Source organism: Columba livia, chromosome 1 (assembly GCF_036013475.1).
Source record: "Columba livia isolate bColLiv1 breed racing homer chromosome 1, bColLiv1.pat.W.v2, whole genome shotgun sequence".
Taxonomy (NCBI): domain Eukaryota; kingdom Metazoa; phylum Chordata; class Aves; order Columbiformes; family Columbidae; genus Columba; species Columba livia.
Genome location: NC_088602.1, coordinates 125,953,088 through 125,969,107, shown reverse-complemented (window position 1 = coordinate 125,969,107; position 16,020 = coordinate 125,953,088). Strand labels below are relative to the sequence as shown.

General features: G+C 43.5%; 1 protein-coding gene across 2 annotated transcripts in view; it reads left to right on the top strand.

Moving 5' to 3' along the window:
- Positions 1-1,962: 1,962 nt before the first annotated feature.
- GSK3B (glycogen synthase kinase 3 beta) overlaps positions 1,963-16,020 on the top strand; it is a 151,783-nt gene continuing 137,725 nt past the window's right edge. The window contains exon 1 of one of the 2 annotated variants that reach the window (XM_005502621.3): positions 1,963-3,286. In XM_005502621.3, coding sequence (XP_005502678.1) covers positions 3,199-3,286 — 88 coding nt within the window. In that variant the 5' untranslated portion in view covers positions 1,963-3,198. The remainder of the gene's footprint in view (positions 3,287-16,020) is intronic. The other variant, XM_005502622.3, reaches the window with a different exon arrangement.

Below are 16,020 nucleotides of genomic sequence, written 5' to 3'. Positions count from 1 at the left end.
GAAATGTCATTTTTGTGGTTGGTGGCTTATTGAGACTGTGTCTCAGCAACATTTGAGACAGCAGTGTCTCAGAGGGGGGCTGAAATGATGAGTATGGTAGGGGAGTTTGGGGTGGCTGCAGTTCCACTCCAGTACTGTCATTTCAGACTCTTTTAGTCCTTGTTAGGGCATACCACTCTCAGCTGTCAGGTTTCCAGCTGTACAGAGCTGCACAGGTAGCTCATGATGAATCAAACCTTAAACAATCCCACGTCCTTTGTAGTAGGTAAAACCATTCATCATTTATCAGGAAGGAAAAAGGTTTCCAGCAAACCAAGCACCCTGGGGCGAGCAAACTGCTGAACAGGACCATTTGGAGAGACTGGGTTTGTTTTCTGCTTTAGAAAACAGCTCTTTTAAAGGATAAATTTTAGCTGCCTTTGGCCAGGTCTTTGTTTCCTCACATAGCAATGTTGTTCACAACAGGACTTAAAAAAAAAAAAAAAAAAAAGGTAAATCTGGCAGTCTTTTGATGCTTTGAAAAGCAAGCAGCTCTTAGCTAGATCCTAACACTGGCAAAAAGTGCTTCTGCTAGTCCAGGTTATTTTGCTTGTGGTATAAACTATTATGGAATTAAGAACTTTAAGAACTATTAAGAACTTTTTTTTTTTTTTAATGGCATAAGCAAGCAGTGCTCAATTTTTGCTGAGGTCTGCCCAGTAGTTTCAGTGAGGTTGCAGGAGGCAGCAGTACTCCAGCACTTGCTTTGCCACAGCTGGGAACCAATGCCCCTGGAGATGCTTCAGAACCCTGAAGAAGTACAGGCTCTTCCAGAGCGTGGCGTGGGACTTCGGCCAGGGCCAAGCAAAATCCACTCATGGTGGCACCAAGGCAGGGATACAAGGGACAGCTTAGCGGCTGTAATACAAACACTGTTTCCTGCAAGAATGTCTTGCTGGTAACAAATGACCTGGAAGAACCTTCCAAGAGACTTCATCTTCTTGCCCCATCGCTCAGCCCAATCTCTGCAGAACAGGTTTACCATAATTTCAGGTGCCACCTCTGTGACTTCCAGCATACTATTGTTATTTTTCTCGACAAGTCACCTCACCACACCGCTGCCCCTTGCTACAGCAGCCAGGTTTTCCAGTCAAGCACACCAAAGGCCTCCCAATGACACTGCATGCGGTGGCAACAGCTGGTTCAATGTCTTTTGTCTCTCACAGCTCCACGAGGGGCTGAGGGCAGGTGCACAGGACCTCAGTCCCTGACGGTTTTAAGCACAAACGCCTTTATTTGGGGGTATTTGGGCGAGGCTTTTTCCACACCGCTCCCTCTGCTCTGCGCTGCTCAAGCGGTTTATCTTGCTGCCGTACAGGCCTCGGAGCCGCCTCCGGAGCACAGGTAGGACCTGAGGGGCGCCGGCCGCCCCCGCTGAGGCGCGAAGGGCGGGCCCGAGGCCACCGGGCGGTGACTGAGCCGCCCCGCACCCCCGGCTCGCCCGGCCCGCCGCACTGCGCATGCGTGCTCCCCTCCCCCCGGCCCCGCCCTGCGCGCCCGGTGAGGTCATAAAGGTGAGCGGCTGTGCCCCGAAGGGAGTGAGCGCTGCCCGCAGCCTCGGGCTTGGCGATTGGTCCGTGGCGGGGAGCTGGATGGCGTCTTCGGGCCGCCTCATCGCCGGGAGCCAATCGGAGCGCTCCGCCGGGGGAGCCAATCGCGGCCCGCGCCCGCCCTAACCCTCGGGCCGTGGCTTGAAACCGTCCCAGGGGTGTGTGACAGCGGCAACGCGCCACCTGATTGGCTTTCCTGTTTCGGCTCTCTTCGGGTTGGCCCGGCAATAGCCGGAAGAGAGGGCTCCTTCCTATTGGCTCCCCGACCGCGCTGCTAGGGCGGTGGCAGCATCTTCCGATTGGTTGTCCGTTTTGGTTCGGGGAGACTCGGCTGCGCTCGTGACGCCTCCGTGATTGGTTACGATCCGTTACAGGCATTTTCGTAACGAACTCGGGATTGGTCCCGAGAAGGTTCGGCTCTTTCCGTAAGGGCCTCGGGCTGGGCGCTAGCGAGTGCGTTGGGTTCTTCGTCTGGGTATTCACAGAAGGTGCTTAGGGCCGTTCCGCAGCGTAGGGCGGCGACGGGCATCGGCGGCTGCGCGGCTTTGGCGCGCACACACAGAGCGCAGCAGCAGGAGCCCGGCACGCAGCGGAGGCAGCAGCGAGGACAAAGAGACTGATCGGCAGAAGCGGGGAGGGGGGGCCCGGCCGGAGGCTTCAGCCGGGCGGGCGAGTCCCATGTGCCTTGGACGCCCGTGGGAGCAACAGCCACCGCCACCGCGAGCACTCTGAAGCCGGCTGAGGAGAAGCCGGGAAGCCGCCGTCATGGCCTGCCCCGCCGCCGCCGGCCGCCGCCCGCAGTGCACCCTGTCCAGCCTGATCCGTCGCCAGCTGCCCCTGCGGGCGCAATGAGGAGCCGCGCCGGAGCCGCTGCCGCCGCCTGAGCACCGCACTGAGAAGCCTTAGCGAGCGAGCGAGGCCGCCCGGGCCGCTTCACCCCTACTCCGCCCGCCGCGGATCCCACCGCCCCTGCCGGATCCCCTTGCGAGGGAGCCGCATCACCTCCTGTCGGTGGCTTCGGGAGCCCCGAGATCCTTCCGCCGGGGAAAAAAAAAATAGTCCCGTTCCCTGCCGCCTCCCTCAAAGGCGAGGGGGAAGGAGAGGCGAGGCGAGGGGAGGGGAAAGAAAGAGGAGGAAGAAAAAAGAAGAAAAAGGAAAAAAAAAAGAAACCCAGCGAGGGATCGGAGGAGCCAGGCCGTGAGCCTCCGCCCCATGTGACTGGCGCCCAGGGTGGGGGCAGCGAGGCCTAGCAAACCCCCCTCGGTCGCGGCCGGGAGCAGGAGCGGCGCCGGGGGTGCTGCGGACTGGGCGGAGGCGGCTCTTGGACCCACCGGCGCTGCCGGGAAGGATGGTTTTGTGAGCAACGGGCGGCGTGAGGAGAAGGAGGAGAAAGAAGAAGCCGGGCGAAGAGCGCGACAGAGACCGAGAGGGGAGGGGGCTTCCCCGGGGGGGGGAAGGGGGGGGACCCGGCGTTTCATGTGGCGCGTCCCGCCCGTCTCCTCCAGCTGAACGAGCGAGGGAGCGGCAGGGCCCGCCGAGCCGCCGGGGCGAGGCGGAGGGTGAAGGCAGGAAGAGAGAGGTGATCGGGGCAGAGCAGGAGCGGGAGGCCATGTCCGGGCGGCCCAGGACCACCTCCTTCGCGGAGAGCTGCAAGCCCGTGCAGCAGCCCTCGGCCTTCGGCAGCATGAAAGTTAGCCGTGAGTATCCTGCCGCCCTGCGCGGGGGGGTGGGTGCCTGGTTGTCTGTCTGGCCCTGCTGGGGCTTCCTCTCCCCCCACCTCTTTTCCCCGCTCTCCGTCGCCGGGGCGGCGGGAGGGAGCCCGGCCGGGGGCCGAGCGAGCGAGCGGCCCCAACCCCGGCGGAGGCAGCTCCCTTTCTCTCCCCTTCCCCCCTCCCTCCATTAACCTTGAATAGGCGCACGCCGCCGCTTCGTCTGGGGCCTGTTGGACAAAAAAAAAATGCCGGTTGGTTTGTCCTTTCCTTTAGCCTCTGATCGCTGCCAGCGTTGTAAGCGGCCTCTGGCTGATTAAAAAGCTTTTTTTTTTTTTTTCTTCCTTCCCTTTTTCTTTGTGAAACGGATTGTCAGCTGCATAGCCTGTATTTCCTTATTATTACCCCTCCTCGAGAGGAGGAAACGAATTGCGGACACGCAGGTATGGCTGTGACATTCAGGTTCATTATGCATTTTTAAGCGCTCCTGGCTTTGAAGGAGAGGGCTTGGAAGATTTTTCCATGCACCCGTAGATCGGGTGTGAGCACCTTCTAGTCCAGCCCATTAAAAAAAAAGTGTGGGGGAGGGGGCCTTACAAAAGGTGTCTCTAATATCCTCTAGGCTCTGGTAAAATGCTCAGTAGAGGGGATAAGAAAATGGCTATTTTGACATGTTAGCCTATGGAATAGTTATTTTAAGCTCAGCATGCCTCTTCTAGTTTTCTGATCAGAGGAATATTTTTTTAAGAATGAGGCCTGTGCTTTATTCTGCACAGACATGTTGGAAAATGTGTTTAATATGTGCCCTTTCTTCATATTCTAGCTTGTGGGATTGGCTGCTTTATGTGATTTAAAAATATGTATTGAATCTGAACAAGTGCACAGTGTGAATGGAAAAAGGCCTAGTTCTGAGTCGTTTAAGGTTGGCTATATGCTTATAATAGGGAATTTCTTAACCCTTGATTTGAATATGTTCATATTAACAACTAAATTGTTCTTCCAGATTCATATTAATAGAGTAGTTTTCAGATATATTTTCTATTTTCTTACAGAAGCACGAGGTGGGGTCTTTATGGGGCCTGGAATGCTTGATATACATTACCATTAAATTGATTTATTTGATACTTGCATATAGACACACCTGACATGGCTGTGTGTGTGCATATATATTGTTTCAGGCATTTCATGTCAAAGCACTGTAAGGTTGTGAGCTTTTTGACAGCTCAGAAATTCTGACGTTTTTCTGCACCGAAATGTCTTCCACTGCGGTTGAAGCCTTGAAGAGAGCATTGGGCTGGGGGTCTGTAGTCTGCCTTGTATCCGCATGATCAGCATGCCTGCAGCGCTTCAAAAGCCATGGGTGCAGTTAACCCATATGAGCAGCATAAGAGTGTATGTTTGATCAGGTCCAGTATTAGCCTTTGTTAAGAATTCTTGATTTGTGTGTTGAAAAACTCGATGACTCAATTTTAATTTATTGATTTACTTTATGCGAGTGTGGAATAGGAAGTGGGTCTTGTTGATTAGTATTTCTGCAGTTGGATATCTAAGCCAAGTGAGACCTGGACCTGTCATGCTCAGCAACTAGATTTCTCTTATTCAGGCTCTACAGCTTGGTTTTTTGAAAGGTCATTGATGCTCCTTTCCTATTTATTTGAGGTCAAAGACTAGACAGATGCTTGCCTGTCAAGAGGGTGCTAACTGATGCAGACTAACAAGTTTGCAAACATGACTCAATCCCAAGTGTGTATAACTGAGGGAGAAACAAAGGCTGTAGCATAAAGCACACACACTTGTGATAACCCCCACAGTCGCTCTTGTCATGTGCTCCTGGTCCTTCTGCTGTCTGGAAAAAAATGTCAGAACAAAGCAGGAGAACCATAGACGAGGACTGCCTGGGAAATGCAGTTTATATTTTCAGTTAATCTATCCATGTAAGATAGTTGAGGAAGCTAACTTACTTTTTTTTTATTTATTTGTAGGAGGGAAACATTGTTGGGTGTCAAAAAGGGTTATATTTTTCTGTTTCTCATGAGTTTTGGTAGCCTCTTAGGGTATGATGTAGCAATTCATCTATTACCAGTGTTAATATTTGAGGGAAAAAAAAAAAAATAAAATCACTTATTTGATGAACAGAGAGTTTGCTGGCACTTTCATTTTGCTATATATTTACAGACTGATACTTAGTTACATTCTGAGCCCTTTTGAGTGGAAGCTGGAACAAAAGAGTCCTTGTGAGGCAGGTGAAAATTGATGGCTCGGTATCTTCTGAGTTTATCAGACATCTTCAGTACATCTGTCTTGGTGCAGGTATTTTCCGAGTCATCAGGGAGCAAAACCTGACTTGATGTCAGCCTTTTTACTTTTATTTGTTATCCTGGAGTAGTGGCATGACGACATTAAATGATGAAGTCACTCTTGCTCTGGTGTCTGTAGCTGTTGCTACTCCTGGCTGAGCACTGCAACAGTGATTTAGGAAGGATGAATCCAAGTGATGAGGAAAGGGTTGATAAAGTAGTGGAGCAGGGCTCAGTGATCCGTGTGTTACCTGTGAAGAGCAGCACTGGAACCTTACAATGATTGCTCTTCTCCCCAAGGCGTATGGGGGAGGAAGAGTGAGCAACGATTTTTCATCTCTTCACTGAGTAATTTATTAGACTTAATTTATGAGACTTTGTTCTAGGAAGTTGGTAGGAAAGTCAGAGCCTTGAATGAAAGGATGGAAGCCTACCAACAATTGCTTCTCTGCTGGCTCTTGGGAAAGATGACTTTGCATGCATGTTGCTGTGTAATAAACATTACAAGGGTTTTAACATCTCTCTAAGAGTAGGAGCTTTGTGACCTTCTTATATATCTTTCAGTCCATACCAGTATAAAGAGTACCTTCTAAAACTTAACTATTTTTTCTCTATTTATATTTTGGTGGTTTTGAAATTGCAAATCATTCCACCATTTTTTCCACCTTATATGGATTTCTACATTGAATTGATTCCCAAATATGTTATTCTTTGTGGAGGACTGTATTGCTGGGTTTGTAGGTTTTCCCTGCACAAACAAAACAAAAAAGGTGTGTGCTCCTTGTGTGGAGCATGTCCTTCAACAGGAGGGGGATGAGCTTCCAGTTCTTCACTTGCTGATACTATCAACCTGCTGGTTAGAGTATAAGAGAAGATGTATGGGACTGAAGCTTTCTTTTGTTGTTCACCTAGTTGTTCTTGCATTGCTTCCAGATGTACATTGTTTCCCAAATAGGATAAAAATAATCCTGAAATATAAAGGGTAGTCATGCAACACATGACCAAAAATATCTGTATAAAAATAGAAGTCTCAAACTTTGCAGTTTGAGAATTTTCATCTAATGACTGTGGAATTGATTTTTTTTTTTATTTTTTTTTTCCCCCCTGGAGCTTCTGGAAAATAAGGCTTTCAAGTAACACCAAGTCCTTGTAGACAGCAGCGCTTATTGTAACTGTAGCCAATTATCTTGTTGGTCTGCAGTAAATAATGTCATGGCTAAGGCTTGCCATGAAGAGTTTTTTTGTTCCATGTGTGAGTGTCATGCCTCTGTAATTGGTTATGCAGAAGTTGTTAACTTGGAGGGTGAGGAAGGCAATTCTATTTGCTTTAGCTAATTCTGATGTTGTACACATACTCTCAGTTGCAAAATCTAAAGGACAGTCTTGTAATAATTAATTTTACACTCTCTGGAAGAATGTTACAGTGATGCCAAACTTGGGTTTTGTTGAAGTTTTTCTTTTCTTGGATTCAATGTTTTTTTGTACTGTATAATCTCCCCAAAGTACAATAGCTTGATAACCTTATATTGTTGTGTACTGTTAGCATATGGTACTGCTGCTGGCACTTAAGTGTGATGCATCTTTTGTTAGTATAACGGCTCTTTAAAAAGTGGTTCATGAAGGAATAAAGTCTGGGAGTTTGTTGCTCTGTTATTAGCCACTTCACAAGCCAGGATGTAAAAGTGACTGCTTTTAGGTAGCATATGGTGTCTAGGTGATGGTTTAGTACTGTGTGATGTCCAGGTAGGTGTGTAAGAAGAGCCTGGGAAAAGAGCACCCTGGGCAACTTCAGTGAGAAGGAATGAGCAGGGCTGTTGAAACTGGTGAAATGAGATAATGCCACCTTCTCTTTCTCAACCCAGTTAGGGTAGGGCCCTCTCTATTGCTTTGATAGCAGTTTCTGCCTAATTGGTTGCTGAAACTGGAAGCCGCCCATCCTGCTCTCCTTGCCGGAGAAAGGAAGAACACTCCCTTCCAGAAGCCTGCTGCGTGTTCTGTGTCTGGCTGTCGCTGATCCTGGCCCTGTCCAGCTTTCTGACTGCTGCTGGGTGAGCGGCTTTCCTTGGGCCTAAACTTGAAAGAATTGCACTAATGGCCTCAGCTAGTGGCCACGTGCTCTACAGTGAAAAGTGTCTCGTGCTGTAGCGCCCTGAAGTTATCCCTTGCAGTTTGAAAAGGAATAAAACTGCTGTCTGCTGTACTTAGTTCTGACACTGCCGACCTATTTTCTGTTTTTTTTTGTTTTTTTTTTTTTTTTTTTTGTGTGTGTGTGTCATTGGGGTAGTTGAGGAGAAAATAACTAATAAAAAAGTGAGGCCTGCCAATGGAACCTTCCAAATGATAATTTGATTAATTATTCCACTGTGTCCCCTGCATCTTGTTTCTGTGGGTTGGTGGTTTGGTTGCTGGCTTTTTTTTTTTTCTTGTAAGACATTGGAGTTTGTCCTGAACCTTTTCTTCTTGTTCCATCACTGTTCTACATGTTTCTTCTTCCTTATGCTGCTCCATGGAGGTGATCCCCTATTGTATTACCACTAGTTTCACCTTTTCTACTTCTTAGCAATATTGTTCACCTGTTTACACAGCTCTGGAAACCAGTATGGCTTATGGAGTATGTACCTTGCCTGTGTGCATCCTAGCTCTGGAAGCTGTCATATCACTTCATCCGTTAACTTCATAGGGCCTTGTAGGTATCACAGAGCAGTGGTGGTTTATGTACTCTGGTCTTTTTCTTGGGAGATAAGTAGTTCTTTGGCATATATTGCTGAAGACTACCCCACAGGCTGAAGGGCTTCCCTTGTACTGCCCCAAGAGTTCTTTAATTTTGATTTGTTATATCTTTAAGTGCTATTTTAGATAGAACATTTAGGATTTTCCAGTATTGGTGTCCAGTTTACTCCTTGCAGGTCTTCATAATGTTACAAATTTGTGGGCTATTGCTGTTCCCCCAACCCATGCTCTTTCTTGAACTAGATGGATGTATGATGTAAATAAGACTGGAAGCCTACAGGGTATCTGTGTCTGAAAAAAGTCTGCAGTTTCATACTGTGACCACCTCTGGCATTTTCTGAAATGAATTAATGCTAAACCTTGTAGTTATTTGAACAGATTAGCTAATAACATGCAAGGTGTTTGGAGAACACTTGCAGCCTCTTGGTTCAGACTGTTGGAGTCTCTTTGTTTTGAATGACTTTATGAGTCCTGTTTTAAACTGAAAGGTCAGTTACATTGAGTTTCCAAAAATTTCTATAGATTTAGACTTTTTTTTTTTTTTTTTTTTAGTTTTCTCCCTTTTGTTTTGTTTAAAAAACAAAACAGAAAACCAAAGCAACACAAAACTTTGAGGACTTTTAGTCACCCGTAAGCTAGTCTGGGAAGTGCTAAAGTGGCTGTCTTCTGCAGAAGCTCTATGGTTGGTGGAGTTACTTGGCTGTTTTCTGAATTTAATGAACATCAGCCCAGTGCAGCCTTGAAAAATGAACATTTTCTAGTCAAGCAGCTATGGAAAGGAGCTTATTGAAAGTTTAAATGCCTCGTGAAACAGCTCCCCTCATTTTTATTTGACCCAAGTCCATATAAAATCCAAAATTTTGTCTTGTCAGCACTTCCTTCAGTAAGCCACACAAATAGATGCTCCTTTATTTATGTATGCTGAAAATAAATGCTAATTGCAGCTTTTACAATATGGCAAGAGAAGATACTCCCTCACACATAAAGGCTCAAACCCCTAGAGTGCTCTACAGGTCAAACACCCTATCTTTAGGTGCAAAACCAGGAGAACCTTCTTGTACTTCTCATGTAATGGATGTTGTTGCCAAAGTGCTGCATACTGCCATTGGGGAAGACGTAAGTTTGGAGACATGATGGTTTATGCCACTTTGTTTTTTTTAAAAGTGTAGCTGGTGCCAGTCCTTGCCAAGCGTGTTGCCACTTCTCTGTAGTAGCAGACCCAGTATCTTCTGGCTTAGCCTCGTCAGCTGAGGGGCTGTGAGCTCAGTATCGGTATCCGTGCTTCCTGCACATGCACTTGACTAGTGAGTTGATATTACCTGGGCAAAAGTGAGTTGCCAAGTATCTTCCACATGATTAATTTCTTGATGATCATTTGCAAGGCTTGTGTCAGTAACGTGCTGTCAGTTTAGCTGAAGGAATAGCACTGTGTGGTTGCAGAGGACCTTTGTGCCTGCCATGCTTACAGTGAAGAAAAATATAGTTTCATATCTCTGTAATAAGTCTGAATATGGCTGTCTCTTGCTTTGTAGGTCATGTTGAAAGTAGTGAATGACTGCTATGCTGTTATGATAAGGTTGAGTTGATTTTATTTAGGGACAGCTGCTAGTATTTTTCCTTTATTTAGGTAGCTTCTGTTGATTTTATTTTTGACTCTGGAAAAACATCTCTTAAATATAATGTATCATAGGAGTGTGTAGTGGTATAGTTACGTTGCTCGGTGTGTCTCTTCAGGCAATTGGGCAGATTTGAAACCTGTTAGCAGTCTAAGTGCCTGACAGTAGATGATCATAGAGATCATCACCTGTTGATCAGAAGAGAAGGGGATGATGTTCCTGATTCCTGGCTCTGGATAAGTAATGCTGTAGAGGGTGTGTGAGATTTAGAAGTACTGCACTGCTCTGCATACATGAAGGTTAAGTGGCTGCTGAAGTTGCCACTGGCTTTTGGATCAGAACGCGTAGGAGAGGAGTTGGGTGTTGGCTCTGAAGTTATAACCAGAAGGGAAAGCAGCAGCTGAATTTTTCCAACCAAGGCAGACTTCTTACAGCCACAACTGTAGAACATCATCTGTTTTGACTTTTTTAGTAGGATTATAATTCTTGTCAGCTACAAAACCTGTAGTTCAAAGAAGTATCTTTTGCCAGGAATGCAGGCAATTGTTTAATTTTCAGACAGGCCAAGAATATGTTTTTCAAAAAGATAAACTGAATTGATTTTTCTTGCAGTGTAGAAAGAAGAAAAACTATTTAGTTGCAGTTAATAGTGCCAGTCTGGTTTTCTTCATTCACACCCTACTGCAAACAGTTACATATAACCTATATTATTTGTATCTCATCTCTCATGTGCTTCATTTGTTTTAAGTATCTATTAAAAAAGAGAAGTAACATAATGAACTGACCTGTACCAGTGGGTTTCCTTGAGGGAGGAAGGGGACACAAATTCATCAGCCCAAATAAACAGAATATTTGGTTGTTGGCCAAGTAAGCATGAATCATTTGGCACAGATCTGTATCTCCATGAATGAAGTCCATAGCCATAAATGAATTTCCCCACATTTGTAGGAGGTTGAGTATCAGCACCAGAAAGAATGTTTTGTGCTTTGCTGAGAGAATAAAAGCTTTCTGGCAAGGCATACTTTTTGCAAGTGAGTAGATGTAAGGCTTCTGGAATGGTTTTTCTTGATATATACAGTTGCTCAATTGAAACCTAAAGAAGCGGAAAATAATGTTGTCCTTGAGAAGATTGTATGTGTTGACCATTTCACTTCTAATCTTGCCGTCTTACTCATGATTTTATGTACTGGCTTGGGAGCTACAGATATGTATAGTGTAATGCAGTGTAGTAGTTGCAAAGTAATGAGTTGTTTTTAGTTTTTTGTGGGGTTTTTTTGTTTTGTTTGGGTTTTTTTTCCTGTGTTCCTTGGAGAACAGAGAGACTTTACTAATGAAATTTCAGTTTTAGGGACTTTGAAACAGGTTTACAAAAATTCTTAATTTTGGATTACATGTTTTAGTAACCGCAATGGACTGCAGAGTTGATTTGAGTCTTGGGGAAATGCTTTAAAGGCCCATGGAAAGCTAGGTGGTTTTCTTCTGTTTGTCTGGTTTTGTTTTCTGGTGGATCAGCTAGTGAATGTACTAGAGACAAAAGCATGAGGTTCGTGCAGAGTAGCAGAACTTTACTATTCCAGAAGTTTTGAGCCTGAAATTCAGATTATATTCCTCATTTGGGAGAGAAGGGAGAGCTTTGATTGCAGCTCCTGGGGCAGAAGGTACTACCATTTTTAGATTGAACTCAGCTTTGAGGTTGCTCCTCTTTGATAAGTGCAGGAGGCATGAGTTAGTTTGGGGTTGTCTGTAGATTTTTTTTTTTTTTTTTTTTAGTGCAAGTGACATGGGGATGGTAGTTGAGTATGTTTGTTGCACTCTTTACATGTCTGAGTAATAAAGTTTGCCAGAAAATTCTCTGAATGTCATTTAATTGGAGTGTGTTAGAAAAATGTAGCTGGCTTAGTAGAAGATCTTCGTAGGGTAATGAATACTACTAAATCTGCAAGTCTCTTCAATTTCCTGATAGGCTTAACTTCAATGGACTGAAGATTCTCTTCAGCTGTAGTTACTGTCTTTCAGTGTCCATGGAAACTGACAAAGGCATTGCTGGGATCTGTGACAGCAAAAGAATGGCAGCTGTTTTCCCAGGTAGCATGTTTGAAATGCCTGTGGGATTTTGCAGACAGGTATAGATATTCATGAGGCAACGAACAACACTTTCTGTGTGGTGTCGATTCTTTGGCTTTATGCAGTAGCCTGTGATTTTTTTTTTTTTTTTTTAATAATTCACTAGATATTTTTTTTTTTTTTCCCCCACTGGTAACATTTGAGTAGTTAATGACTGACTGTAAATTTTGATTATAGTGGGCCAAATCTAAAAGGGAGTAGTGCAGAGGTGTTTGTTATGTCCATAACTTTTCATAATTTTGATACTTCAGAAATACTCATGTCGAGACAGTGACACTGCCCACATTTTAAAATGTCTGGTGAAAGCCTAATTTTCATTCTTATGTGGTGGTGTAATTACGAAATGCAAATTTCTTTTGGAGTTACTTTAGAACATGTAGTTGCCATATATACCTTTTTACTTTATTTGGATGTTGTGGGGGCATTGTTTAGGCAGGGTTTTCTTGTGGTGGTGTGTGTTGTGTGGGGTTTTTTGTTGGTTGGTTGCTGTGTTTTTTCGTGTTTTTTGTTTTTTTTTTTTTTTTTTAAGAGCAACTGGAAGGGGTTTGTGGCAGACCAGGTCAAACTCAATAGATTTCAGATGAGAACAAATAATGATAAATTGTCCTCTAGCAGCTCCCTTTACTCCATTACTTTTAACTTGTATTTGTGAGGGCAGAGAGAGACACACACATTGTGCTGGCAGAAATATGATACGGATGGGAGGAGATGATCTAGGTTTCTGAGATCTGGAATTTAAACCTAGACCATGTGTGAAGGCTTTGCTTTAGACCTTCTGCTTTAAAGCCTTTACAGACTGCTTTCAAATGTTCTGCCAAATCTGGGTTGACTAATTACATTTCTGAAGACCAAACTTGGGAGTAATGTTTTAATATGTGAACAATAATTGTTTTGTCAGAAATAACTAACCTGTTTCTCATTTGTCTTCACATGATACTTTCTGTGACTTGGTAATGCACTATTCCACTAGCATTAACATTTAATTTTCCTGCTGCTCCAGGAGCTCTGAAAGAAGCTGCCTTGCAACCTAATGTTCTGTCTTCTATCACTCTAAATACCTTTTTCCATTTGAGTGTTGTGACTATGGGAAAGTTCTATCTTGGCTGCAGACCTTTGCATTTAGGTTGTCAGCAAGTCAGTTTTTAAAGAACGTGTTGGTAAGGTAGGAAATGGGATTTTTGAGTTTGTTGAATTTTGGCTATAAAATTTACTATTTTTCGAACTTAAAGAGGTTAGTTTTCAAGTAAGGACATAGTCACTATGTGACTTTAAAATAAGACTTTATATTATTTCAATGAGTTTAAAAGTTTTTAGTATAGTGGGAAGATTAAGACACAAGTTTTACAAGTATTTGCAGTATGATTTAATGAACCTATAACAATCTGTACTGAAGACTGAGATTCAATACCAATTGATTTTTTATGATATTATTGCAAAACCAACAAACAAAAAACCCCTACAAAACAAACAAAACCCCACCAACCCCCCAAACCAATTATAACCTTACCCATGTAGTAGGTGTATGTCTGCTGTTTTTTTTCAGGAAGTTAGTCTCTGTCACTTTTTTTTTGACTGGGTGATTCTTACTCTGGTGTTGCTATGGCTATTATATGGAAAAAGTGTGAGGACCTGACAAAGCTGTTGATATATTAGGCTAGGTTTGTGTTAATGTAGCATATACTGTCACAGAAATGCTGCAAACCTCTGGCTTTTTGCTCTGAATTTTGAATAGGTTGATTTTTCTGTCTTAACATGTGACTGCAAAAGTTTATATTGCTTTCAAAGCTGCTCATGGTATTCTTGTTTGAGTGTCTGAGAAGGCTGGTAACATGTAGGTTTTAACCTGCATGTTCTGGCCATTCACACCTACTGTGTGGCCTGATGTCTCCTGTTTTGTGGCACTTTCACCTGTCCAAGCATTTTTATGTACTGCTGTGCTTCCAGTGAAGTCCCGAAGGTGTGGTGCACCAGACTTTGCTGGTGTATGGATTTGTCTGCAGGGGTGAGCAATTCTCACTTAGTATTTTGCAGGTATGCCTTCAGTCTGTGTGAATAGAAGAAGAGATTCTGGCAGGGGAAAAAATGGCTATTAGGAGTGGTATCTCTGTCTGGTGTCTGCTAGTATGTAAAATATTTTTCTCAGAAATATGAGGAAGAAGCATATGAAAAATAAATTGGTAGCCTGTTAAATTGTGGAGCTGATCCAGGGGATTTATGCAGTAAGGAGAACAAAGTGTTGGTGCTGAAGACTACATTTTATAGAATACTACTGTACATAGGATTTTACAGTTTTGCTTTGAGACTATAGATGCTTTTTTTAAATGTCTGTGGTATATTTGAAAAACCTGATATTTCCAAGTGTAGTAGAGAACAAAGGCAAGTATCTCGAAAAATTCAGATAATATCCAGGATTCTGTCAGGAAAAAATAGTTAATAAAAGGGTGGGGAATTTGTCTGCAGATGAAGAGGAATAATGAGCTTTCATCTGACTGAAGAGAGCAGATTTTACTGAACTCCTGGAGTTCTGTCTGTTGAAATCCCTTGAATTGCTCTGGGCATCTCTTGTGCTGTTTTGCTTTGATTTCTCGTTCTATTTGTATTGATATGAAACCCAGTCATACTTAGACATGCAGCGGGTCAGGTGGTGATTATTTGACCATTGTTGTTTCCTACCACTTTCATCAACCTGCATGGAATTATTGTGTGTGTGGAATCAGCTCTGCCATGTTAATTACTAGTTTTTGTGCTTGCATGGAAAATAAGGGATTAAACATGAAATATACAACTACCTCATAATACCTTTCCCCTGTTTTTAGATGAAAATTCAGAGAGCTGTTGCAATAATACTAGCATTCTACCAGATCTGTAATTACACATTAAATAATCTCCTTGGTAAAATGTACATCTTTGGATGTCCTAAGATAGACTATATAATGTGTAACTCTTCAAATGGTGTGAAAAATGGAGCTGAACTATGGTGACATGTTGGATGATCTGACTTGAGGGCTGGTGCTGCTACCGAAAGTTCAAGAGTGCAGTTTCTTCTGTAGAATGCAGGAAGGTAGGCTGGTGCAGTTATGAATCTTTGAGCTTCATCTTGGCTTAGCATTAAGAAAAAAAAATCCTTTGTGCTACTAAAAGAGAAATAGCTGAAATCCTCTAGATGTTATTTGAAACTGTCCTTTTAAAAATATGATAGTCTTTGGATTCTTACAAAGTGACCTACCCTGTGGCTGTTCTTTGAAGAAAAGGATATGTAGACCACATAACTGAAACCTCTTAAAAGATCAGCCATGGAACGTGCTGGTAAATGGACTCAACTGTGTGGCATGAAAATACTTGTTTAAAAACACATTATCCACTAAAAACTTCAAATGTGTACTTTTATGGAATACTGCTAATTTTTTCTTCCAGTAATTTAGTCACAGCATCATTTTCATTTTTCTTGGCTTTAGGCAGCTGAGAGTTCTTTGTTTCCATAAAGTGATGTTGGACATGGATGCTGCAACAAGATGCAGTGCTGGAGGATGATGTAATTTATTGTTAGGTAAAGCTACTGAATGTGCTTAAAATATATGGTATATGTGTATATATAATTTAAGGTGTATATCTGTGTGCATACCACCTGTTAATTGCTGTGGTGTTTGGTTATGTCTGCTCTTGGACATAGGAAAGTGGATTAGGCAATGCCTTGATCTGATGCAGTATGTCTGTTCTTGCAAATAGAATGTCTTTATATTGTCTGTGCTTACTTTAACACTGTTAACTATTTTATATATCCTAGCTTTTGTTTGTCTAAGAAGGGTCTGCAATCATTATAAAATAAATGTTCCTTTGAAGTTAGGCAGGACTCGTGGTTAAACTAGAAGGATGGGTCAAGGGAGTTGTGCAGAGTTTTCTTAAGTGTAGAAATAAGTTGTTTTGCAGCTGATCTGAGTATGTTTTCTAGACCCTT